The sequence below is a fragment of the Oncorhynchus mykiss genome, chromosome 20 (genome assembly GCF_057628025.1).
Source record: "Oncorhynchus mykiss isolate SJ-2025 chromosome 20, ASM5762802v1, whole genome shotgun sequence".
Taxonomy (NCBI): domain Eukaryota; kingdom Metazoa; phylum Chordata; class Actinopteri; order Salmoniformes; family Salmonidae; genus Oncorhynchus; species Oncorhynchus mykiss.
The window spans coordinates 38,596,193-38,621,894 of record NC_143041.1 but is presented as its reverse complement, the minus strand read 5'-3'; the positions used below and the strand labels follow the sequence as shown (position 1 = coordinate 38,621,894).

The following is a 25,702-nucleotide window of genomic DNA, read 5'->3' as shown; positions in this document are numbered from 1 at the left end:
TGTGCGTATGTTTGTGTGTGTGTGTGGGCGTATGTTTGTGTGTATGTGTGTGCGTATGTTTGTGTGTATGTGTGGGCGTATGTTTGTGTGTATGTGTGTGCGTATGTTTGTGTGTATGTGTGGGCGTGAGAAGTCAGTATAAAATGAATTGATTTGTATTCTTGACTTCAGAACGTTCCCGTGAATAAACATTTAACTTTTGTAGACTGGGCCTCTGTCTGTTTCCTTTTCTATCAGTATCTTACAAATCCTGATATAACAGACTAAGGGTAACTTAATTGGTAAATTAACAGGAGTATAGAATTCTCCTGACACTATGAAAAGCCAACTGACATTTACTCTTGAGGTGTTGACCTGCTGCACCCTCTACTACCACTGTGATTATTATTGTCTGACCCTGCTGGTCATCTATGAACGTTTGAACATCTTGGCAATGTTCATTTATAATCTCAACCCGGCACAGCCAGAAGAGAACTGACCACCCCTCAGAGCCTGGTCCCTCTCTAGGTTTCGTTCTAGGTTCCGGCCTTTCTAGGGAGTTTTTCCTAGCCACCGTACTTCTACGCTACGTAAATGTGATATTTGAGTGTTCATTTATTTTTTAATGCAGAAAAACGGATTCTGATTTGTCATTATGGGGTATTGTGTGTCGATTGATGAGGGGAAAAAACTATTTAATCCATTTTAGAATAAGGCTGTAACTTAACAAAATGTGTAAAATGTCAAGGGGTCTGAATACTTTCCGAAGGCACTGTATTTCATTAACCTTTAATGTGGTTGGGAGCTGTTATAACAGGTTCCTGAAAAGCTTATATATGTGTAATGAATGCTTTATATATGTAGTGTTGGGTTTGGATTTCTTGACTTATGAAATCATGAAATATACTGTACTTAATTAATGTCACTGAGGGAGAGAGTGGAATGTATCATGTTTACATTGTGTCAGGATGTGTTATCGTTAGCCTTCAGGGATTCTAGTCACCATGACAGCAGTGATTTTGGTACTATTGAGCACTTTGGGGCAGAGGTCAGGTCAGATGAAGTGAGGAAGAACAGATATCACTAAGGTTCTGTCTAGCAACAGGGATGCATTGGCTGTTCAGATGTGTAGGAGGAGACTGGGAGAAAGAGTTCAATATCAGTGCTTGTGTGAATATGTTTTTTGTCTAATGCAGCTGTATTGACCAGAATAAACTTGGTGTGAGCTTTCATAGTGTCCGTCGAGTTCTTACTCTGATAATTAGAACATAACAATAGTCAAACTATAGTTTTAACCTATACAGGCTATACAGTGTTTGTTTACAAACATTGGTGTAAAACAAGGTAATATTTTGGGTTCTGATGGGGTACGACAGTTTAACTAAGCCCATGAGGCACTTATAAAAGTTATATTCTTCAAGAATCAATGTGTACATATCATTCCTTTCTATGTCCAAAAATGCAATTGCCCCTTCAAAATTTTAAAACAACTTTTAAAACCTTCATACATACACACTTTATAAGCCTTCATTAGCCCTTTATAAGGCCTATATAGATGCTTCAGAAGTCATTCATAATCAAATGCCATATGAAGGGTGCCAAACGGGTTTTGATAGATTTGACAAAACAGATGTAAGCACCTTTTATATCACTCTTTTTGTAGTATGACTTTGCTTGTAGAGGATTCGTAAGACCTCTATGTAGGGATTATTAAAGCTCTAAAAAGCCTTTATCAGTTGAAACATGTTGCTGGTATACTTAAGACAAGGTTTTTGGTATCCTGTAAAAGTCAAGGCTATAATGTTATGGGTAAACTATGCCTTTGTCCTCACAGCAGGACAACCAAAATCTATATGAGGACATGACCTCCAGCCAGCTTTCAATTGGAATCTGTTGAAAAATGCTAATCAGTTTAATCAAACATCAGGCAATTTATTTTCTCCAAATCTTATTCCTACATGGCCATGAAAGAGGGTGAACCCCTTTTTCCATTGCTTTTAGGAGACGTACTTTTATCCTCGTGAGAGTGGTGAGCACCACCGCCAAGCACTATACACTTCATAATTTTACGTCAAGAGAGCATATGAAACTCATTAATGAATTAGCGCTCATACTGCTGCTCTGCAGCTGTTATGGAAAACTTGAGCCTCTGCCCTAGATATGAAGTACTACATGGGTAGCAATTTACAATTCACACTACCTGTTAGCTACAATATAGCTCCATGCTGCATTTTATTTGATTTTAATATCATAAACTGGCACAGGAATGGTATGTTCTTTTTTTGTTTTTTGACATCTGCATGTCTATATTTAACATAAGAAAAAATAGTCAGGAGAAAAGTATGCTTTCTGAGTGTAGATCCGTTTCTGCATTGATCATAGATCTTTGCTCTTAGTATGATGGTAAACTTGATTACTGTACAGAGTATGGTTCCAGTTCTGTAAGTTCTTTCACACTTCCACACCCATACTTGATTACACTACAAGTGGGTACCATTTGTTTATTCAACTGTAAGTGTGTCGACAAATTCAAAATTTGAGGACTGTTCAATTAAGATAATTATTCAATTCTATTTAATGACTCAAACCACTAGAGGATGTTTACTGGGAACTAAAATATTCTCAGTTGCTACGGAAATTAGCATTTGCAATAAAACAGCCCTCATATTTTGGGATAAACCCAAATGTAACATCTGCCCCAACTTCAGTGGGAGGATGAAATGTAGGAGGATGATATGTACTGCTTTCGTTGTTATGTAGTGTAGGGTTTGAACGAAACTAATATCTTTCCTCTGGTTACAAAGGAAAGACTTCACAAGATATTTATGAAAGACACTCTCTCATCTCTTTATGGCACTTTGGAGGAAGATTTGCTCCAATAATACAATGCCAGTATTTAAAGGCCACAACATGTTCACAAAGAATTCATCTTTGTATTGTAAACTGGTCTACAAATCTCGTGACCTCAGTCATCAGTAGAGATGAGTATCGAGTGCAAGTTGAACACCCCACACAGACCAACGTACTGTCCTTCCAACCATACAGCATTTCAAAGCCTCTAATGGAAAAAGCTAGGAAAATATAGGACTTCAAAATGTCATCCGAACAGTGAGTTGATAAAGAGTTCATTGATAGATAACAATGAACAAATTGAGTTCATAAAAATTAGTGAAACAATGGTTATTTTGTCCCTGATATAGTTTAGGCAGAAAATGACACAATAGTCTTTGTTACATGACTATTTACAAGAATAATGATGATATTCAAAATTGACTTTATATGCCACTTTGGGCAAACATTACTGAGTCATTACAGGGTGGTTTTCCGGACACAGACTCAGACTAGTCCTGAATTAAAAATAACTTTTAATGTAGATTCTCCATTGAGCTTACTTTTTAGTCCAACACTAGGTTTAATCTGTGTCCAGGAAATCACCCTACAAGTTCAAAGTGATGGTAGAGCTGGTACAAGCAAACAAGCAATATCAGCAAACGTGCCACATGTTTTCAGTTACTGAATTTCAAGGTTCTTGTGTAAGTATTCATACAGACACTCTTACCTCCTGCTTAACAGTTTCAGTGAAATCTGAGTCATACCACAAAAAACAACAAATGCCAAACCGCTAATGCACAAACGCCTACTAAAAAATCTACTGCTTCTGTGAGATTTATCTTGTTACAGTGACAGTCCCCTGCGAGGTAACATGTGCTGTACTGTTTCATGGAAACAATGACCATGAGTCCTCTTAAAACATTTGTCAGATTTCCAAAAACATTTGCTTCATGGCATGAAGTCTAGCCCTTAGAAATGAACAGTCCCCTAAAGGTCATGATCCAATCCACTTAGGGTCTATTCAATCAATTCTGGTAAGACAATTCTGCTCTAACTCAAAGAAATCAAACACCAACATGGAACGAAGATATGCAGGGACTTTATCATTAAGCCAGACACTAGGTTAGAGAGACATTCACCTTTACAAATGACAGATTATTCTCTTTTCCTTTCTGCTTGATGTTAGAGAGCATCTCAGGGAGGACTTGCTCCATGACCATCTTCATGATCTGTTTCATAATCGTTATGTTCTGACTATCAGCCACTTCACATGTAATCAGGTGAAGATCCAATATGCTTTAGCATCTTCAGTGGCGACCAGATCATTATATCAAATCTCCACTTAGAAAAAAAGGGTTCTAAAAGGGTTCTTCGGCTGTCCACATAGGATAGCCCTTTTTGGTTCCAGGAATAACTTTTAGGGTTTCATGTAGAACCCTTTGTGGAAAGGGTCCTACATGGAACCAGAAAGAGTTCTACGTGGAACCAAAAAGGGTTATCCTATAGGGACAGCCGAAGAACCCTTTTTGGTTCTAGATAGCACCTTTTTTTCTACTCTCTGCAGATTTATGTATGTTAGAAACTGTGGCAGCGGTGATTACTTACGTTTGAGTACAATCTAGTCTAGAAATTAGATCTGGGCCCGTATCCACAAAGCGTCTCAAAGTAGGAGTGCTGATCTAGAATATGTCCATATAATCTTAATCTTTGTGATCAACACTCCTACTCTGAGACACTTTGTGGATACGGGCCCTGGACTTATTAATCATATTTAACACAAAGCTTTTCTGCAAATAATGAAATTCCATCTGGCCCGCCTCCATCTGGCCCGCCTCCATCTGGCCCGCCTCGTGTGCCCAGTTATCACACTGGCAGGAGTCATAAAGTTTCTCCTGCCACCCAGTAGGGAGAAAAAGCCTTTAGAGTTAAGTACCAGATACTGTACTTAACACTCAGACATGAACCTCTTTTCCCTTTCCTTTTAAGCATGTGAAAAATGCCCTGAAATCCCTAGAAGGTAAATCCTGTTGGAGAAAGGGTACTATTAGCACCACTATGTACTCTACCCCGGGTGCCGATGGCATGGGCGTCAATTAAGGCAGCCCCCTGCACCTGATTCAGAGGGTTTGGGTTACACGTTTTGGTTGAATGCATTCAGTTGTGCAACTGACTAGGTATCCCCTTTCACCCTCTCTCTCCAAGTGTGCTCTTTAACCGTTACAACATTAACGGGAATTCTCTTGACATCCAAAACATCCAACTGGCATCCAACTGATTTGAATGCCCATTCAGCAATGTCCCGAATAGCAATTAATCCATTTTCAATGCATTTATTTTCTCCAAAAGTGTTGGATTCTGATGGGTGTTGAGTAAGTAGATGTTTGTATATTAAACTATGTAGTACTCACAGGCTTACCATCAGCACCAGCAGGACCAGCTTGACCTGGGTTCCCCATTGTTCCTGCTTCCCCCTGACAGAGAACACAGCATGTTATTGACTGGACCATTTTGATCTTTAAACAATACAATTGCACCACTCATGAAACCCGCTGAACTACTCAGAAACTGTTTGTCTATTGCATGCTGCAAAGCAGCACCGATTCGGTTTTAAAACATGTTCTTTGTGAGTAGCATCAAACAGAAATGCTTTTTTACCTTTCCTGGAAAAGACCTTTCAGGGTTTTACAGACTTTATCAGTACGAAAGATCATTCTGAGTTCATGTCTCAGCAGGACATGTTGAGCTTCACTTGATTCAAGATGCCCTTTGCTACAATTCCTGTTAATATATCAGCCCCATAGGAGGCTGGTGGGAGGATATATAGGAGGACGGGCTCATTGTAATGCATGGAAGGGAGTAAATTGAATAGTAAGAAACACATAACAATTATGGAAACATGTTTAACTCCATTCCATTGATTCCATTCCAGCCATTACAATGAGCCCATCCTCCTGTAGCTCCTACCACCAGCTTCCTCTGATTCAGCCCAAAAGATCCATCTGCGAACCAGCCATGCTTGTAGCCTTTTGGATGTATTATTAAAACCTTTAAGAGCAATCTTTTCCTGTTGAAAAACTGGATTTGTACCCATGCGTGACTATGGCCTTATAAACACAAACATGCCTATAACCTTGTGCACTTTTACAGAATGAAAGGACCTGTTGCTGTGGTAATATTGCTTAAAGGTGAAACGTTTTAGTTTAACTTTTAACATCTTGTAAATTCTTTGGCATATGCTCTGTGAACAATTAAATGTGTCACACAGCACTTTATTTTGTGGCCCATTTAAGGAAACTTTATTTAGCCTAGGAGCCAGTCTGTTTGTACTTTTAGTCAACTTGTCATTTTCTTGCCAAACAATCCGTAACTAGTCCCTTTTTCAATGGTTCATTATTTCCATCAATAAAGACGTTGGACAGTGGGGCAGGTCTTATTGATAACATCTTCCAACCACAACCAAATCACATGCATTGCTGTCACAGTGACGTACTGTAGGCACAATGCCACATCCGTTTGAACCGCATCTTTCTATTTGGCTGTACGTTCACGTCTTGGATGAATTGGTCATGCAAGTTGTGGGTAGACAAAACCATTTATGTCAGAAAACTGTTCAAAAGTGAAACGCTTTCAGAGGTGTATCTGATTTGCACAGCATCATGTCCTGATGGAAGGAGTTGACACCTGATTTAGAAACTGGCAAGCGCGGTGATGTAACCCTTCTGACTGACCTTCATTCCTTGAAGACCAGGAGGTCCGGGAGGACAGGTACATGGTTCTGGAGTGGGGTCCACGTCTATGTCACCAGGACCATTGGCGCACTGGAATAAACAAGAAACACACACACCATTCACTAATGGCACATAGCCCTTTCCAGCGGTCAAACCACCAAATCGCCCTCTAGTGGCCTCATGGGTGGAAAGTTATTCATATTTTTCATAATTAATCAAGATGATTAAAAAAAACTGCAAAAAATCCAGTGTTTCAGTGTCAAACTTTTTTTCCCTCTTATTTCTTCTGTTACGTATATAAAGTGTAATATTGGGATGCGAACTCAAAATGTAATACATTTCAACGCTATATCTGACATGGTACAGGTGTCTTTTTTTTAAAGTCCATAGCCCTGTGTGTGAGGTGTGTACTTTTGTTTCAAAGTAGACTACCAATAAACACTCTGCCTACTGCAGTAAAAGGTTTGAACATAGTGATCACTAAGAAATACTCTTGTCATATGGAAGACATACGAGCAATTAATCAATGATATGTCTGATTTCCTGCTAACAGACACTCAGACAACTGAAGCCAAGGGAGTGCATTCAGTTCAGGTCTCTTAGCAGTCGTATCATTTAGCATTTGGCAGCCTAGTAGCATTCACACAGCAGACACTTCCAGCAAAATGACTTTGCAAACATAGTTCTAGAGACAAAGGGCTATATTACATGTTTATAGCAAGAGACAAAAAACCTTGACTGCATATTAGTACAAATATGTTTGCTTGCTTGACGCAAGGGAAAAATATTACTTTGGACTTACCCTGAAATTCATCAAATGTAACGATAGGTATGTTCAACATAAGTTTATTACCATGTGATTACTTTTGTATTACCGGTAGCCTAGCGGTTAAGAGTGTTGGGCCAGTAACTGAAAGGACGCTGGTGCAAATTGTCAAGCCGGCAAGGTGGTAAAAATCTGACGTTTTGCCCTTGAGCAAGGCAGTTAACCCCCAACAACAACTGCTCCCCGGGCTCCTATGATGTGGACGTCGATTACAGAAGACCCCCGCACTTCGCTGATTCAGAGGGGTTTGGTTAAATGCGGAAGACACATTCCGATTGAATGCATTCAGTTGTGCAATTGACTAGGTATCCCCTTTCCCTTCCCTATTTCAATGTTGTAACTATAGTTAGTGCTGTGCAGTTACCTGGGTATAAGGGAAACTTCAAAGAGAACCCCAAAACTATATTTTAGTTTGTTTCATGAGTCCCTTGTTGATATAGTCCCAAAATCTGTTGCATGTCAGCAACCACATTTTCAAGATACTGTATATAACTTTCAAAATACAGTAATACAGTCAGTATGTTGCATTGTATGATGGTGTGTATTGATTGCATCACATAATTGCTGGCATGCAAAACAAATTGGGATTATATAAACAATGGACTAATAAAACCAATACTAAAAGATATAATGTTGGGTGGAATTTTCCTTTAAGGTAAAGTGTTACCTATACATTGCACAACCCCTAGCAGATTAGTGATGGCAGGTAGCCTAGTGGGCCAGTAACCGAAAGGTTGCTAGATCGAATCCCCGAGCTCACAAGGTAAAAATCTATTGTTCTGCCCCTGAACAAGGCAGTTAACCCATTGTTCCTAGGCTGTCATTGCAAATAAGAATTTGTTCCTAACTGACTTGCCTAGTTGAATAAAGGTTAAATAAAAAAATAAAAAAATAAAATAAGTGACACTGCAAAAGACCATAAAATAAAGTATAGTCTTACCTCTCACGATGAAAATTAAACTAGGGTTTACTTTGTAAGCGAGCAAAGCCATCAGCCAAAATACATACCTCGCCGTCCTGGAAATAAAAGGAGCGAGATTATGTCATGGAAGCGCCTGGAACCTGTAATCTCACACTAATAGACCAATTCATTTAGACAATAACACTGGTTGAAGGTAAATGAGACAATGCAAGACATGCAGGGAGAGAGAGAGAGATGCTGGCATGCGGTTGTGTTTTCAGTGCCTCTCGGTCCCTCTCTTTTTGTTTCTCCCAAACTGATATCCAGAAACCACATATGCAAAACAATGGTCTGGCATCGTGGGTTAGTAGTGAAAGCAATAGCCAAGCCAATGCAGCATTTGGCCACTGCTTCACAAACAGATTTGCTGTCAGACGGTAAAATAACAGTGAGAGCAATGTGCATGTGGCAAGCAGAGGTAAAGGCGCTCCACCACAGCACAGTAGAAAGCAGGATGAGGTCAAACAAGTGATACGTGTAATAATCTATAAAACACAGGTCATATATCGTGAATCATATTCCTAGTTCCATGTGATTCAATGCACAACTGAAAGAGGAGAAAGAAGAAAGAAAAAGTAAAGTTTTTTGACAAATTTCAACAGATTTCAAGATGAACATTGTATGGATTTTCCCCGATACTAAGTCATGGTGGTGGTATGGTGGTATATAGTATAGTGGTGCATTGTGATCACAAACAGGAAAATATGTGATCCCTTAAAAAAATGTGGTTTGGTTTTAATGTGCCACATTAATTACAAGGACACATCCAAAAAGTTGGTTGTACTCACAACTCCAGGTATTTCACAGGCAGTCTCACGGTTGTTCTGCTCGGGGTCGCAGTAGATCCTGAGTTTCATAATCTCAAACTGTTAAAGAGAAAGGAATTATCGTACGGTCGGGGGAAAAGCATTTCAACACTAACAAGTGGCTACTTTATCTTGATAAGAGTTTTATAACGATTCATGAAAAGTAATAAGTCCCTCTCATCACCATACCAGGAAGTTATTTCTCTAGACTTAAGTGACACCTTCATTATATTTACCATAACTTGTAAGGATTTATTGCAGGTCATTTTCATGTTTTATGGGTTGAAAACAAATCCAGCAACATTCAGGTTGCACGTCTCAAATTAGCTTGGCTAAAAGTTGTTCATTTTAACACACATCATTATGATTGATTGCAGGTTGAGGATGTTTGGCACAGCACACCAAGTATCAACATGGCCTAATAAAGCAAAGACTAAATAAGACATAGAGGGCAGAGAGGTTCTTCGTGGCAAGATTTTCTAATCCACTGAGGTCAGTATGTTTTAGAGGAAAATGCAGAATATTGACTCTTCACATCCTACTGTTAAACAGTTAGACCAATAGCCGCTTAAATGCGATCCAATGTACAAATGTAGGATGTTATTTTGATCACAATGTTGAAGGAGAACTTTGCAAACTTGTGGTGTATTTTAGGTTTTAAAAGGCTTCTAAAATGTGTAATTTCCCTCGCAAAAAATTAATCAACCCCTACAAAAATGCCCATTAATTGTAATTTATTGTAATTCACATTTCCTGTTGCAGAATGATTATTTTCTTGTTGTAGCAAACTGGCTCAAATTAAGATCCTACATCTGTAAACGACAGTTGTCTTGCTCAAAGATGCACGAATGCACGTTATTGGTTCTGAAAATGTAGTCTCCGGATACTTACTGGTACAGTCGTCTCTTTGCTGACATACTTTCCGATCTGGGTCTTCCCATTAATGAAGATACCAACAGGAGGTTCCAATGGCATGGTTTCAATTTCCAGGTCATCAACATACAGGGTAACATCCTGCTCAGTGACCAGTAGGCGAAGCTGGTGCCAGTTCTCATCAAATAGTTTCTATTTGACAAGAAAAGAGGATATGGAATGATTATATATACAAAGGTCAACAAGGTCTAGGAGAATGTAGCAACCTGCCTACTAGAGAGTGCAATGGATATGAAATTGTTGGGCAATCACAAAACACTGATAGAAAGAACAATGGAGAAACAAAGAATAAAGACAGGCTCAGCTTTAGAAGATCAGTTTCTTTTCTGTTTAGTTAAAATCACTAATCCACATGGTCAAAACGTAAGAAATCAAAGGCACCTCAATACAGATATTTTTTGAACTAATTGGTATTTTGACCAATAACATCAGATATTTTTTACATCAGATATCTTTTAGAGCTGATCTGATTGGTCAAAAGAACAACTAGTGAAAACAATATCAGAATTGGTCTGCCTGTCTAAAGGCAGACCATGACATTTAACTCAGGCATGTCAAGAAGCCATTGTAAAGTAGGCCTCGGCTAGCACAAGGCCAGTAGGAAAACGTTGGATGCTTTCAAATAGTCTGATAAGGTGCCTGATCTCCAATAAGTTATTATCTAACCATATTGAATCATTCCTTCAATTCACTACATCCCATTCTCCTCAAATGTCACAGTCTTCAATCCTCCCACATCCTAGTCCTTAGAAAGCTAGTTATTTTCCCGAAAATGCTTATTTGGAATATAATGTAGCTTGTTGTCATATCATTAGTGTGTGTAGTAATAAACCCTATCACTGTTTTATGAGGACTCTCTGTGTTTCATGGACTGTAGAGACTGTACATCTGCCTCAGAGATTTTCATGATGATTGCCAGTTCTGGAGAGAAATGAATTAATGACTTAGTCAGACTATTTTTGTTTCTCTTTTCCAAATTTGAGGTTTTATAAATGCCACAAACAAGTCATGATTTTACATTTTCGTTGGGGCTCGGTACAGATTTATCATCTTAATCACTCTTTTGTTGCTGAGAATTTCACTGTTTCACAGGAAATGCACATGAGCTTCGTGATTTACAAAAATTAATTGAAAACCTGCACTAACAGATGGTTATAGTAACAGTATCCCACTTTACAAGTAGCCTCATTTTGACCCGCTAAAGGCCTAACCACGGCTCAAGCAACATTATGGATTAAACATTCAAATCCTGTTGCTGCAGGATTATTTTGCTGTGACTATACAATACAAGTCAAATCAAATCAAATTGAATGTCAAATGTGCTGAATATAACCGGTGTAGACTTTACAATGAAATGTTCATTTATGAGCCCTTTACCAACAATGCAGAGATAAAGAGTAAGAAAAATAGCAAATAAACATAGAAAATAGTAACACAACAAATAACAATAACGCACAAGGAGTAACAGTACCGAGTCAATGTGCAGGGGTATGAGGTAGTTGAGGTTATATTCTCATATACGGTACCAGTCAAAAGTTTGAACACACCTACTCATTCAAGGGGTTTTCTTTGCCTTGATGCAAAGCTGTCATCTTTGAAGAATCTCAAATATAAAATCTATTTTAATTTGTTTAACACATTTTATGGTTACTACATGATTTCATATGTGTTATTTCATACTTTTGATGTACTCACTATTACTAGAAAATAGTAAAAATAAAGAAAAACCCTTGAATGAGTAGGTGTATCCAGACGTTTGACTGGTACTGTAGGTAGGGGTAAAAGTGACTAGGCAATCAGGATAGATAATAAAAAGAGTACCAATAAACAGAGGTCAAATAAAGATCCGACATCTGTAAAGTACTATCATGTCATGTGTCTGTTTTGGTGGTTTGGAAGACTCATGGTGTTGAGGTACCTTGGAAGGTTCTTGTTGGAAGACCACTGTCTGAGTATCACCTGGTGCTACACTGGTTGTAGTGAACTTGACATTGCGTTCAAATCCGTTAAGTGTGACAGCCATTTGTGGTTTCCCGTTATTGGTCTGTACCCTCCATAAGTCCCACTCTTCCCTGAGCAGAGACCCCTTGTACCTCAGTGTGGACACAAAGACGTAGGACGGAGGCAGGCCGTCTGGAAACAAGTTCCTGTGGGCCAAAATTAAACAACCAGTCAATCACATCACCATGAAACAACCAGTCAATCACATCACTATGAAACCAGAGTGATAAAGTAGACATGGCAACAGTGATGGGATGGGCTGAGGGTTGGGATTAAAGAGCTGAGGTCTATGGTGATAGGTGGGATGGGCTAAGGGTTGGGATTAAAGAGCTGAGGTCTATGGTGATAGGTGGGATGGGCTGAGGGGTGGGATTAAAAAACTGAGGTCTATGGTGATAGGTGGGATGGGCTGAGGGTTGGGATTAAAGAGTTTATGTTTGGTATTGTATTATTGTTATGTGAATGCTTTATATAAAAGTACCATGTATGTAAAATGTGCATGTAAAATGTGTATGCAAAATGTATACGAAAATATATTTATAAAATGTATGTACACTACCATTCAAAGTTTGGGGTCACTTAGACATTTCCTTATTTTTTAAAGAAAGGCTAATTTTGTCTATTAAATAACATCATCTTGATCAGAAATACAGTGTAGACATTGTAAATGTTGTAAATTACTATTGTAGCTGGAAACGGCTAAAGGAATATCTACATAGGCGTACAGAGGTCCATTATCAGCAACCATCACTCCTGTGTTCCAATGGCATGTTAGCTAATCCAAGTTTATCATTTTAAAAGGCTAATTGGGGTGGCAGGGTAACCTAGTGGTTAGAGTGTTGGACTAGCAAGTTCAAATCCCTGAGCTTACAAGATACAAATCTGTCGTTCTGCCCCTGAACAGGCAGCTAACCCACTGTTCCTAGGCTGCCATTGAAAATAAGAATTTGTTCTTAACTGACTTGCCTTCTTAAATAAAGATACAATTAAACCATTCTGCAATTATGTTAGCACAGCTGAAAACTGTTGTACTGATTGAATAAGCAATAAGTAAGTAAGTAAGATGGCGCCTGAGAGGATGGCAGATGTTTTTTGTGTTTTTTTGTTCGTTTATTTGTGTTATTTGTAACTTTTAAAAAATATTTTTTTGTACATAATGTTGCCGCTACCGTCTCTTATGAGCGAAAATAACTTCTAGACATCAGGACTGCGATTACTCACGACGGACTAGCAGAATCCTCTTTTTCCTTTCACAACTATGATGAGCCCGACACGAAGGATACACTGCTTCCTCGAGAACAGGCCCGATCCCGTGATCTGCGTGAAGAGGAGGCGGAAAAAGAGGGGGTGAAGGTCAGGCTGCCTTCTAAGAATTCATAGGCGATCGAATAAACCCCCACTTCCCTCCATTCTGGTAGCAAAGTGCAATCTTTGGACATTAAACTCAACGAGTTACGCGGAAGATTAAACTACCAACAGGACATTAAAAACTGTAACATCTTAAGTTTCACAGAATCGTGGCTGAACGACTACAACATCAACATACAGCTGGCTGGTTATTTGCTGCAGGATAGAACAGCGGCGTCTGGTAAGACAAGGGGCGGCGGTCTATGTATTTTTGTAAACAACAGCTGGTGCACGATATCTAAGGAAGTCTCGAGCTATTGCTCGCCTGAGGTAGAGTATCTCATGATAAGCTGTAGACCACACTACTTACTGAGATAGTTGTCATTTGTATTCTTTGTAGCTGTTTACATACCACCCCAGTCAGAGGCTGGCACTAAGACAGCATTGAATGACCCATATTCCACCATAAGCAAACAAGAAAACGCTCACCCAGAGGTGGCGCTCCTAGTTGCTGGGGACTTTAATGCAGGGAACCTTAAATCCATTTTACCAAATTTCTATCAGCATGTTAAATGTGCAACCAGAGGGAAAATAACTCTGGACCACCTATACTCCACACACAGAGACGCATACAAAACTCTCCCTCACCCTCCATTTGGCAAATCTGACCATAGTTTTATCCTCCTGACTCCTGATACCAAGCTAAAATTAAAGCAGGAAGCACCAGTGACTAGATCAATAAAAAAAAGTGGTCAGAGGAAGCAGATGCTAAGCAACAGGACTGTTTTGCTAGCACAGACTGGAATATGTTCCGGGATTCCTCCTCTGATCAGTCATTGGCTTCATCAATAAGTGCATTGATGATGTCGTCCCCACAGTGGCTGTACTTACATACCCCAACCAGAAGCCATGGATTACAGGCAGCATCCACACTGAGCTAAAGGCAAGAGCTGCCGCATTCAAGGAGCGGGACTCTAACCCGGAAGCTTATAAGGAATCCCGCTATGCCCTCCGACGAACCATCAAACAGGCAAACCGTCAATACAGGGCTAAGATCGAATCGTACTACACCGGCTCTGACGCTTGTCGGATGTGGCAAGGCCTGCAAACTATTACAGACTACAAAGGGAAGCACAGCCGAGAGCTGCCCAGTGACACAAGCCTACCAGACGAGCTAAACTACTTCTATGGTCGCTTCGCACATGGAATAGCCTTCATTTCTCAGAACAAGAATTGACTGACGAGTTTCAGAAGAAAGTTCTTTGTTTCTGGCCATTTTGAGCCTGTAATCGAAACCACAAATGCTGATGCTCCAGATACTTGTCTAAAGAAGGACACTTTTTTCAGTCAATTCAGTTTTCAGCTGTGCTAACATAATTGTAAAAGGGTTTTCTAATGATCAATTAGCCTTTTAAAATGATGAACTTGGATTAGCTAACACAACATGCCATTGGAACACAGGAGTGATGGTTGCTGATAATGGGCCTCTGTACACCTATATAGATATTCCATAAACAATCAGCCGTTTCCAGCTACAATAGTCAATTACAGCATTAACAATGTCAACGAAGAGGGATGGTTAATAAAAAATACAAATAAAAAATAAAATATTGACACAGCCACTGGCATGGCACATACTGAGGTACGGGGGGGTCAACGAGATTTGGGGTCTCCCAACCCCCCCAAAAAATCATCATACCATGAAAGAAATGTTCAGAATTATAGGAAATTTGCTTTATAACTACAACATTTTCTCTCAGCAATATGTAGAATGCCAGGAAATTAGCTCAGAGACTCTTGAAAGTCAGGACAATTGTTGTCCGACAGGGAAATTGTATTTTTATAGTCAAAAAAATATGATTTTGTTGTGTTATTTTTATTTGAGCCCTAAAATGTACATTCATGAGAATCTTAGAAGGGACGAGATTTGTTTTAGGAATTCTCTAAACTTTCAAAATGCCTTTGTCCGAAGCAAAGGAACCCAATTTCAAACTTTCCAAAAAAGTGTTTAAAATTTTAAAAACTGGCAATGATGGTTATTATCTAGAAAATGATCTTATTGAGTTTCATGAAATAGCCATCTCTAACTTTAAAACCCCCTAGATTTGATTGACACACCCACACCCACAAGGTGATGTCATTTTGGATATTGAGTGTGTTTATATCCCTGTGTGTTTAAGTTAGAGACATACAGTACAATTTATTGTATTGGCTGCAGCTCAATCCCCTCTTTCCGGATATATAAAGTTTTCACTTAATCCATACAACAGGGCTTTTGAAAGTGGCCTTTTAATACACATGAGAGAATCCAGACAAGACATTCGCAACAAATCTGTCTGTAAAACCCAAACAGTGTGAGTTACAAACTAATAAGCTTCAGGGACGTTGTCTGAAGGTAATCCAGTACCAGGCTGCAAAAATGTATAGGTAAAATGTGCCAAAAATAACGTGACCAAACATGGGTCTAAGTTTTCTCATTCAAAACCTTGTTCCTTATTATTAATTTTTTGCCATTTATTAATGTGTAGTTCAATGTGTTTCTATGGGCTGTAGCAATTTTATATAGACCTTTAAACACTTGTTCGATAATAATTGTAAAAATAAAATGCCTTTTATGGTGTCTGATGGGGTTGGTAGGAATCCAGTTAGTTGCATTTTATGAAAACATATAGAAATTGGAGGTTGTTCCTTTACATGCTGTTATACTGTAGCTGATACTTTGGCCTGCAAAATATATGTTTCATTTTCATTTTCGTTTTTCTTAAGACAAATATTTGTGGAAAGAAAGTTGAGATTGTCCTGTCTTTCAAGAATCCCTGAGCTATAAAATAGCAAAAAATATATAGCCAAAATGTGTAAAATAGCATGAGATTAGCTATAAATAAATCTGCAAATTTTTCTCTCTGCCCACATGAAAAACAGGGGGCCCAGTGAAACTGTGCTACACCACTGGACATGGCATGGTGTTTAAAGCTTACGTCGTGCTTTCACTCAGGTCAACGCGAGATGTCACCTGGAAGGCTTTGGAGCCATAGAAAGACCCTTGAGTTTTTTTGACCTTTTTGGCCAAATTAAGATACTGTAGAATATCGAAGCCCTTCACATCACCGTTATCGACTGAGATACTGCTTGGACAAACAGTCTCTGAAATAAAGAGAATGAGAGAATTTAGAACACAGCAGAGTACGTATTTTTGTGTGACTGGTTGAAAATCACAAACACACTTTCATACCACCATCCTTTTTTCTGGTCGGGCTGCATGTTAATTTTGAGTTAAATCCATTTCATTTGACCTGGAAACCGAAGTGTCAGATAATCTGTTGTAAAAGGCATTGGAAAGGATCACTGGACATTTTGCAAATAGGCAAGCTGTCTAAAGAACACCCCTCCCATTGTGAAAACCAGACAGAATTTGACCATTACACCCACCCTTTAATTACGCATGTTAATTATTACAGTAGGCTATTCATTTACATGGGATCAGGCATCCTTACTGTTTTCTGTTTTTAAGTGGATATAACCACTCAAATAGGTCCGATTTTCCTAACTATTGTTTTATGCTTGGTTCTGGGAGTTGTTTTTGCTCTTGTTCTTGATGAAACCCTTTTGTTTTAAATAGCTTCACTAACCTTTACCTCACTCTGAAGCATGAACCAGTATCTGGGCAAAGGAGATGATGAATATGACGAGATCGCCTCTCTGCACAAAACGCTACCATTCAAGCTACCATTCACCAGCTCTGCAAGCGTCAACATTTCAGAATTACTGTCCAAATATGCCTGCGCTGCCAGCAACTACTGTAATTTACTGCCCTTACGCCATGTATGTTCCTTCAAAAAAGATCAAAATAAAAATCTACAAGCAAACAAAAAAAATCATTATGTATTGTTTCTTACCAGAAGGTGCCTCTTCCGGTCAAAAGCAATTGATAGCTGTTTTGTTGTTGTTGCTTGTTCATTTTTATTTAGGCCTTGGGCAGAGAGCAGATCATATCATCTTCTCCTTTGCCCAGATATTGGGTCACCTGAAGCACTAACATCACATTGACATTATTCTCTTGGCACAGTTTGGCTCGTCATCCATAGTCATCAGCTTTAGAAAACATTTACATTCCCAATCATTAGATCTTGAGAAAACATTTGATTTCAAGACATTTCTTGGTTTTGAAGAGCTTCAATGTTTGGCAATGTGCAAACATGTTAAATGAACCGAAGAGTCCTTAAAAGCCCGCTCCTTCATTTTAACCAACAACAACAAAAATGATTGCCCCACTTGGTTTGTTATAAAGCTGAGGGATAGGGCTTATGACTGTCCCCATTTTGTCATCACAACAATGCCTACCTTCACACAATTTCTGCCTTATGGTCTCACGGATCTTGGAAATAGCTTTATAGTCATCAACGTAAAACACGTAGTTGGAGGAAGGCTTGTTTCCAATAGCATTCAACTCTGCCTCTTCTGTCTCAGATCCCACACCAATGGCAAAGATGATTATTCCTCTTCTCCTGGCTGCCTCTGCTGCAGCTTTCACCTCATCTTGTGACTTCCCATCTGTTAGGACCACAGCGATTCTAGCAACGCCCTTTGGGCCTCTCTCAGACAGGTTAAACAGTTTGTCGCTAGCAAACTGTATGGCCGTCCCAGTCCTTGTATTTCCTCCCATGTAGTCAATGGATTCCATGGCTCTAATGAGATCCTTGATATGAAGGTGCTTCCCTAGTGGAATATTTATGATTGGATCATCACTGTATTGGACCACTCCGATCTGGGTGAACTTCTGTCCGATGTTAAAGCTTGTGGTAATGTTGACTAGCCATCGCTTGACTATTTCAAAGTTCACATCAGCTACACTCCATGAGCCGTCTAGGATAAAGACCAGATCACTTGCAACAGTCTTACAACCTGTAAGAGACATGAGACACATGAGTGGTGGTACACAGCCTTGAGAAAAAACATTAATGCAAATTATTCACTTCTTCTGAAGGAATGGCCTTTACCAATACGGTTCATAGAGAGCTTTCCTGAACATCCATTCTGTTTTTATAGTAAACCTGAGAGATAATGGACACCATGCAATGGAAATGTGTCACACATAACGATGAAGACAGAAGCACTCTTACTGAATCTCATGTCCTCATCTTGTGCTGTACAAGACAAGTGAAGGAGCATGAAGCACACACACCGCAAGACACAATGCATGGATCTTGTTTTGCAACCCATGATGCTGAAGTACCAAACTCCAATTGTGCCCCTATAGGGAAAGGGAAACAACACATGCATTGCTGAGATTGTCGTTACAATTGCTCATATCAGTTAACCAATCAAGACCGTTTTTCTTACTTGTCACTGCTGTTACTTGAATTGCATGCAATGCATATCTTAATATTGAAAGTAGACATACAGTGCCTTGCGAAAGTATTCGGCCCCCTTGAACTTTGCGACCTTTTGCCACATTTCAGGCTTCAAACATAAAGATATAAAACTGTATTTATTTGTGAAGAATCAACAACAAGTGGGAAACAATCATGAAGTGGAACGACATTTATTGGATATTTCAAACTTTTTTAACAAATCAAAAACTGAAAAATTGGGCGTGCAAAATTATTCAGCCCCCTTAAGTTAATACTTTGTAGCACCACCTTTTGCTGCGATTACAGCTGTAAGTCGCTTGGGGTATGTCTCTATCAGTTTTGCACATCGAGAGACTGACATTTTTTCCCATTCCTCCTTGCAAAACAGCTCGAGCTCAGTGAGGTTGGATGGAGAGCATTTGTGAACAGCAGTTTTCAGTTCTTTCCACAGATTCTCGATTGGATTCAGGTCTGGACTTTGACTTGGCCATTCTAACACCTGGATATGTTTATTTTTGAACCATTCCATTGTAGATTTTGCTTTATGTTTTGGATCATTGTCTTGTTGGAAGACAAATCTCCGTCCCAGTCTCAGGTCTTTTGCAGACTCCATCAGGTTTTCTTCCAGAATGGTCCTGTATTTGGCTCCATCCATCTTCCCATCAATTGTAACCATCTTCCCTGTCCCTGCTGAAGAAAAGCAGGCCCAAACCATGATGCTGCCACCACCATGTTTGACAGTGGGGATGGTGTGTTCAGGGTGTGAGCTGTGTTGCTTTTACGCCAAACATAACGTTTTGCATTGTTGCCAAAAAGTTCAATTTTGGTTTCATCTGACCAGAGCACCTTCTTCCACAATTTTGGTGTGTCTCCCAGGTGGCTTGTGGCAAACTTTAAACAACACTTGTTATGGATATCTTTAAGAAATGGCTTTCTCCTTGCCACTCTTCCATAAAGGCCAGATTTGTGCAATATGCGACTGATTGTTGTCCTATGGACAGAGTCTCCCACCTCAGCTGTAGATCTCTGCAGTTCATCCAGAGTGATCATGGGCCTCTTGGCTGCATCTCTGATCAGTCTTCTCCTTGTATGAGCTGAAAGTTTAGAGGGACGGCCAGGTCTTGGTAGATTTGCAGTGGTCTGATACACCTTCCATTTCAATATTATCGCTTGCACAGTGCTCCTTGGGATGTTTAAAGCTTGGGAAATCTTTTTGTATCCAAATCCGGCTTTAAACTTCTTCACAACAGTATCTCGGACCTGCCTGGTGTGTTCCTTGTTCTTCATGATGCTCTCTGCGCTTTTAACGGACCTCTGAGACTATCACAGTGCAGGTGCATTTATAAGGAGACTTGATTACACACAGGTGGATTGTATTTATCATCATTAGTCATTTAGGTCAACATTGGATCATTCAGAGATCCTCACTGAACTTCTGGAGAGAGTTTGCTGCACTGAAAGTAAAGGGGCTGAATAATTTTGCACGCCCAATTTTTCAGTTTTTGATTTGTTAAAAAAGTTTGAAATATCCAATAAATGTCGTTCCACTTCATGATTGTGTCCCACTTGTTGTTGATTCTTCACAAAAAAATACAGTTTTATATCTTTATGTTTGAAGCCTGAAATGTGGCAAAAGGTCGCAAAGTTCAAGGGGGCCGAATACTTTCGCAAGGCACTGTATCTGTGACAAAAGATGGAGGGTCAGTATATTGCATTTGTTGTAAACAAGATAAAGCAAATTAAGTATGTGTTAGTGGCAATGAAACATGGAAGAGCATTCTGAGGTCTCTCTCTCTCACACACACTCGCTCTCTCTCACACACTCGCTCTCTCTCCGTGTGTGTGAGTACTCAGAATTGTTTTGATCATACTTCTTTGTTTCCCTCTGGCTTCTTTAGGAAATGGTATATTTTATTGCAGTTTCCAGCCCGTGAAAGTTAGAAACTGCAGACATTATAAAAAGAAGCAGCTATAAATGAGGAACAGATATGTTCCATAGAAAGCATTTGTGGAAGGAAGGAAGGACCTTTAGTCAGCTCAGTCAATCCATCCGATCAACCTTAAGCAGTGGGTTTTCCTAAGACAATGACCAGACTTGGATAGAAGAATTCTGCAATGACCGAAATCTAACCCTGATCCACCATATGTAACTGTGCAGTCGGTTTGTTGTCACAGCCATAACATGACTGTGTTTTTCCACTCCCTGACCTGGGATTTGAGGCACAGCTCAGTGAGGCTCCAAACTGCCATGGTAGAGCCGGCCATTTTGTTCCGGTCTTTCCCCCCAAATCCGTCCAGAGCACTAGGGGAGGTCGCTGGAGCAGCGTGACATGGGCAATTTGGTATGGTCAGTAAAATCCTGTATCCTTGGGACATTCCTAAAATAAACCTTAACCTTAACCCCTACCCTTACCCTAACCCTTACTGTTTTAAATTTCAACTTCAATGAGGTGACGTCAGATTTGGGACTTCCCAATGACCCCAGATAGCAAAGACCCATTCGCTAGTACCCCAAACTGGATATTTCTACATTTCTGCTAAAGCCACATGGAATTCATTTATGGCGTCAGACAGTGAAATTCCAGCTCTGGACAGTGACCAAACACATGTAGTCATGACGAATGGATGGCAACCATTGTCCAAGACACCAAGAGACCTGGTTGTGATTGGACTACACAGTTAAAGGAACACATTCCTGAATGGGCTACATTAAAGCTTGATGGAGTAGGCACCAGCTGAGAATGCATGCCACAAAATTCTCTCAAATAACCCATGCACTTGTTTTGCAGGTCAGTGCAGTGCCGTCAACCATATGTTTATTTTTATTTTGTATGACCCAGTCATTGACCTCTGACGTTATTGGAGCAGTGCAGACACTTAATAGCTCTCCATCTTGGTCAAGATGACGGGTCGCTGGTATGCAGTTTATTATAACCCCCCCCCCCCCCCCCGACTAGAAAAACACAAAACAATATCCATCATAAAGATTTTAAAAAATCTGACATATTGCCTAAAACCCGTAACATGACTTCCAAATTCTATTCCAGACACCTTATTTATTATTATCGAGTCTGAGTTATTCATCTAGTTTGCAGCAATACTTTGTAAAATATTTATGTCATGCCTGGTGGGTTGCATCCAGCTGGACATGGGAGTCAGGAAGCTCATGTTGAACAGCTGATTCCTCCCACTTTTCCAGAAAAGGTGCTACCAACAGAGTTAACCTGTTCGTGGTTCGAGCCGAAAGCACAAACTTCTATAGATGATCACTTACGGATTTTCTGGTTCCTTCATCTGGTTCTTACCCTAACCTTTTTGGTTGCTATGGTCTTCTGATTCATAGAGTTGTTGTTAGGGATACATTTGAGATGTTGTTTTCACAACTCCAAAGCTAATTGGGGAAGTTCATGTGCACCTACTAGAATAGCTATTTAAACATTAGCACCTGCTGTCTTAAATTACTGTGTTTAATATGTCAACCATTGCATTTTGGACTGAACTCCTTTAAATAATGCAATTAAAAGTTATTCCATCCCAAAATCAACAGCTGCTGTTCAGCATGTACTACAACCAATGATTTATACAGCATGTACACTAGCTGACTGACTAGCTGTTTCTAAGCCACCACACTCCGCCACCATTGTAAAAACTATTTTGGAAGCTATATTAATACATTTCTTTTTATACCTTAATTTGTTTTGGCCAGCTTTATTATATTATAAGCTCCTTATTTTATTACAGACACATACATTTGATTATGTTAGCTAAGCAGAAAAATATATTTAGAAATATTCCTTAAAGTATAGTTTGTTACTTTCCCCACTACAAAAAAAAAAATACTTACTGCCCGGTGCAGTAAAATATGTATATATTTCCAAACTGAGGTTGGAATGATAACTTGAAATTCAGAAAATGATGATAATACCCCTTTAGTGTAAGAGCTGTTTGAAAATACCGCCTGAAATGTCTGCCTGTTTTGATGGGAATTCCAACGCTCTCTGCCAATAACAGATCGTTTTTTCCGTTATCCCTCCCCTCTCAGACCACTCCCAGACAGTCCTAGCAAAATTCTTGTTTGAGAAATTGCTCTTTGCTAAGAAGCAATCTTTTTGTTCATGACCATATTAATAGAAAACAATCCCAGTAAGTTATTAATTGTTACCCAGAAATGATTTGATATTGAGATACAAATGGCTGCTTTGGACCTTTAAATACATGTAATTTTGTTCTTAAATTTTTTTATTGAAATACTGTAGAATTCCATTCATTCATGTGGAAGACTGCTTCTTCTGGGGAGTGCCAATATGGCAGACTGGTGGTTTCAAAGCCTCTCTTTGGCCAATACATAGCATCAGCAATCCAGGGTTTATATACATCATTGATTACAACTTTGCCAAGGTAAGGGGAACGTTAATTACTGCCAAGTTCCTCAGGCACCAAGGGAAAAGCCAAAACATTATATTAGCTCTCCCTTGAAATCAAATCAAATAAGCAAAACCATGAACCCATATCATCACAGTAGACTAAACCACTTGGAGCCTGGGAGGGGTATATTATCATCCAATATGTTCCTATTTTAGAATGAGCTACAGGCTAGGGGTTTACTTTTGGGAATGACTAACTTTTGTTTTATATAAATCTGTCACACTCACAGAAACTCATGAAAGCAATTTATGCAAACCCCTGATCTTGGTATTTCTATGGATTTTGTTCCCTCAACTTTCTTTTTCTGTTTATGAGAGGAGACTGAGTCGAGCGCCAAGCAGAGTTCAGTTAAATAATTCCATTCATTCTTTGCATATGACAGAGGCACAAACAAGGGACTGATAACTGCTCCTAATGTCTTCAGTATGCTACCTGCTGTCTGCTGCTGCAGCCGCTCAGATCGTAGGAATATAAACACTAGTAGATTATCACATCTATTGAGACATTGATAAAGCACAAAGCTTCAGTGAAAGCTACAACACACTAAAACACACTCAAAAACCAGAATGATCTGAAATTGTACTGAAAGTTCATACTCAGTCTAAATCCCAAAAGGATCCAACAGGTACAACTTGCTTTACAATGCATGAAACAATTGAATAATAAACACATTTCAAACAAGAAACAATCTGTTTCCTAATTTAAACATGAAACATTCTTTAGCATACCGTAGATTAAAGTATTGGCATCAAAGGCCCTTGCAGACCCAAAATCAACAAGTGTACAAAATGTAGTTATCCAAAAATGGCAAAAGCAAACCCCACCCCCCCCCCCCCAAAAAAAAAAAGTTACCAGTGGTTAGTGTAGTCCGAGTGTCAGTGTCCCCCGTCACCTTCTCATATGTGCCCTGTGGCCATAACCGTGGCAAGGTCTAGGTAGAAGAAGAAGCTGTGTTTGGGGAAGAAGTTTCAGCACTGCACCAAATGTTCCTCCTGTGACTGAAAGCCTGCCCTCTCCATTCAGTTTCCAGTTCTCTGTCTCTCTCTCTCTCCCCCTGCCTCCCCTTCTCACTTTCTTCCCCTCTCTCTTGCTCTCCCCCTCTTCCCTTTCACTTTCTTCACCTCACTCCCTCCCCCTTCTCTCTACCCCTCTCTCTTCTCCTCTTTCTCTCTCTGCCTCTCTCCCTCTCTCTCTTTTCTCTGGGTCTTCTCCAACTTTTACTGACCAACAGCCACTCTTAATTATCCAGGCTAAAAGAGAGAGACAGATAAGAAATACTGAGAGAGACAGCCTCTTTCTGTCAGTGCCAGGAGAAAAAGAGTAGTCAGAAGGACAGGATTGTGTGTGGGGGCTGAGGGTATACACATGAAGTCCTGAGGGTTCCAGGAACCAGGGTAGGTCCTAGATAAGGCTACAGGCTTTCAAATGCTGGGACCAAACCTCGGGCTTGGTAACTGGCATTCTGTTCCGTTGTTCTCCATATCTCCATCTGCCCATTGTCATTTTCCTATTGTGTGCTCATGGAAAGGGCTTACCAAGGTGGACAGCAGGAGATCATGTGGTACAAGTGAGCAATGAACAAGGGGCATAAAATGACTGTGATATGGTACCGTTCCTAGTAGCCTAGTCTTACAGCTGAAACTCGTCACATATGTCCAACCAAATCTGATATCAGTTGAGAATGTTGTTGTAGACTTCAGTTTGTCATATTTCTTTGAGTTTCATAGCTCTGCAGCATCCTGCATCAACTAATGACTCCATTTTGGCTTTCTGCACCTCAGTATTGCAATGATTAACGGGGGCAGTTTCAGCATACAGGCTGAAATACTCCCAGGGTAGCCCAGAATACACAATGTTAGGCCTTCACAATGTAAATCTCATGAGAATAAAAACACACATTGTACACATCAAGATGATTTCACAACCTGACCTAAGGGAACAAAACATTCAGTGTAATAACTAAGATACACATGAAATGCTGTCCAGATGCTGTAGGACAGGGTTTCCCAATAGGCGGCACACGGGCCGAATTTGGCCCGCTGGTGATTTTATTTGGCCTCCCAAGTTTTCTGAGCAATTTCTTTATATATTTTTGGACATAAAATACTGTAACAACACCAGCAAATCAGCTCCAAGTGATTTTGATTTGGGAAGTCTGTTCCAAAGTATTCCCATGTATAATAGAGAGATAGATGTGGTCGTTTACAAATGTAAGCTGTGTTTGAAATTATTACGTTTAGTCAAATATTACATTATTTTTGGGCTTCTTGCGGTCAATTTGCAGTCTACAAATGATGTGTAATTATCTTCTGGCCCCGTGACCATCTGCTCAAGAAAAACTCTAGTTGACGATCCCTACTGTAGGAGAATGCATTGAGTCAAGCATGATCATCATCTGTTCGAGGAAAAAAGGGGTTTACACTACTGATACAAATAAAATGAAATGTTATTTGTCACATGCGCCGAATGCAACAGGTCTTACAGTGAAATGCTTACTTATAAGCCCTTAACCA

At 39.7% G+C, this 25,702-nt stretch overlaps 1 protein-coding gene across 9 annotated transcripts in view; it reads right to left on the bottom strand.

Moving 5' to 3' along the window:
- Positions 1 to 24,487, bottom strand: part of col21a1 (collagen, type XXI, alpha 1) — a 45,796-nt gene extending 21,309 nt beyond the window's left edge. For 4 of the 9 annotated variants that reach the window (XR_016489249.1, XR_016489248.1, XR_016489247.1 and 1 more), the window contains exons 1-9: positions 24,042 to 24,487; positions 18,534 to 18,664; positions 17,755 to 18,315; positions 16,392 to 16,557; positions 11,984 to 12,212; positions 10,024 to 10,197; positions 9,115 to 9,192; positions 6,540 to 6,629; positions 5,220 to 5,282 (exon numbers count right to left, since the gene is read on the bottom strand). Coding sequence is in view for 4 of the 9 variants with exons in the window: in XM_036956228.2 (XP_036812123.1) it covers positions 5,220 to 5,282; positions 6,540 to 6,629; positions 9,115 to 9,192; positions 10,024 to 10,197; positions 11,984 to 12,212; positions 16,392 to 16,557; positions 17,755 to 18,315; positions 18,534 to 18,633 (1,461 nt within the window). In the remaining 5 variants the exon portion in view is untranslated. Of the gene's footprint in view, positions 1 to 5,219; positions 5,283 to 6,539; positions 6,630 to 9,114; positions 9,193 to 10,023; positions 10,198 to 11,983; positions 12,213 to 13,287; positions 13,384 to 16,391; positions 16,558 to 17,754; positions 18,316 to 18,533; positions 18,665 to 23,917 lie in introns of all 9 variants that reach the window. The other 5 variants (XR_016489250.1, XR_016489251.1, XM_090211950.1 and 2 more) reach the window with 4 other exon arrangements.
- Between the last annotated feature and the right edge of the window lie 1,215 nt (positions 24,488 to 25,702).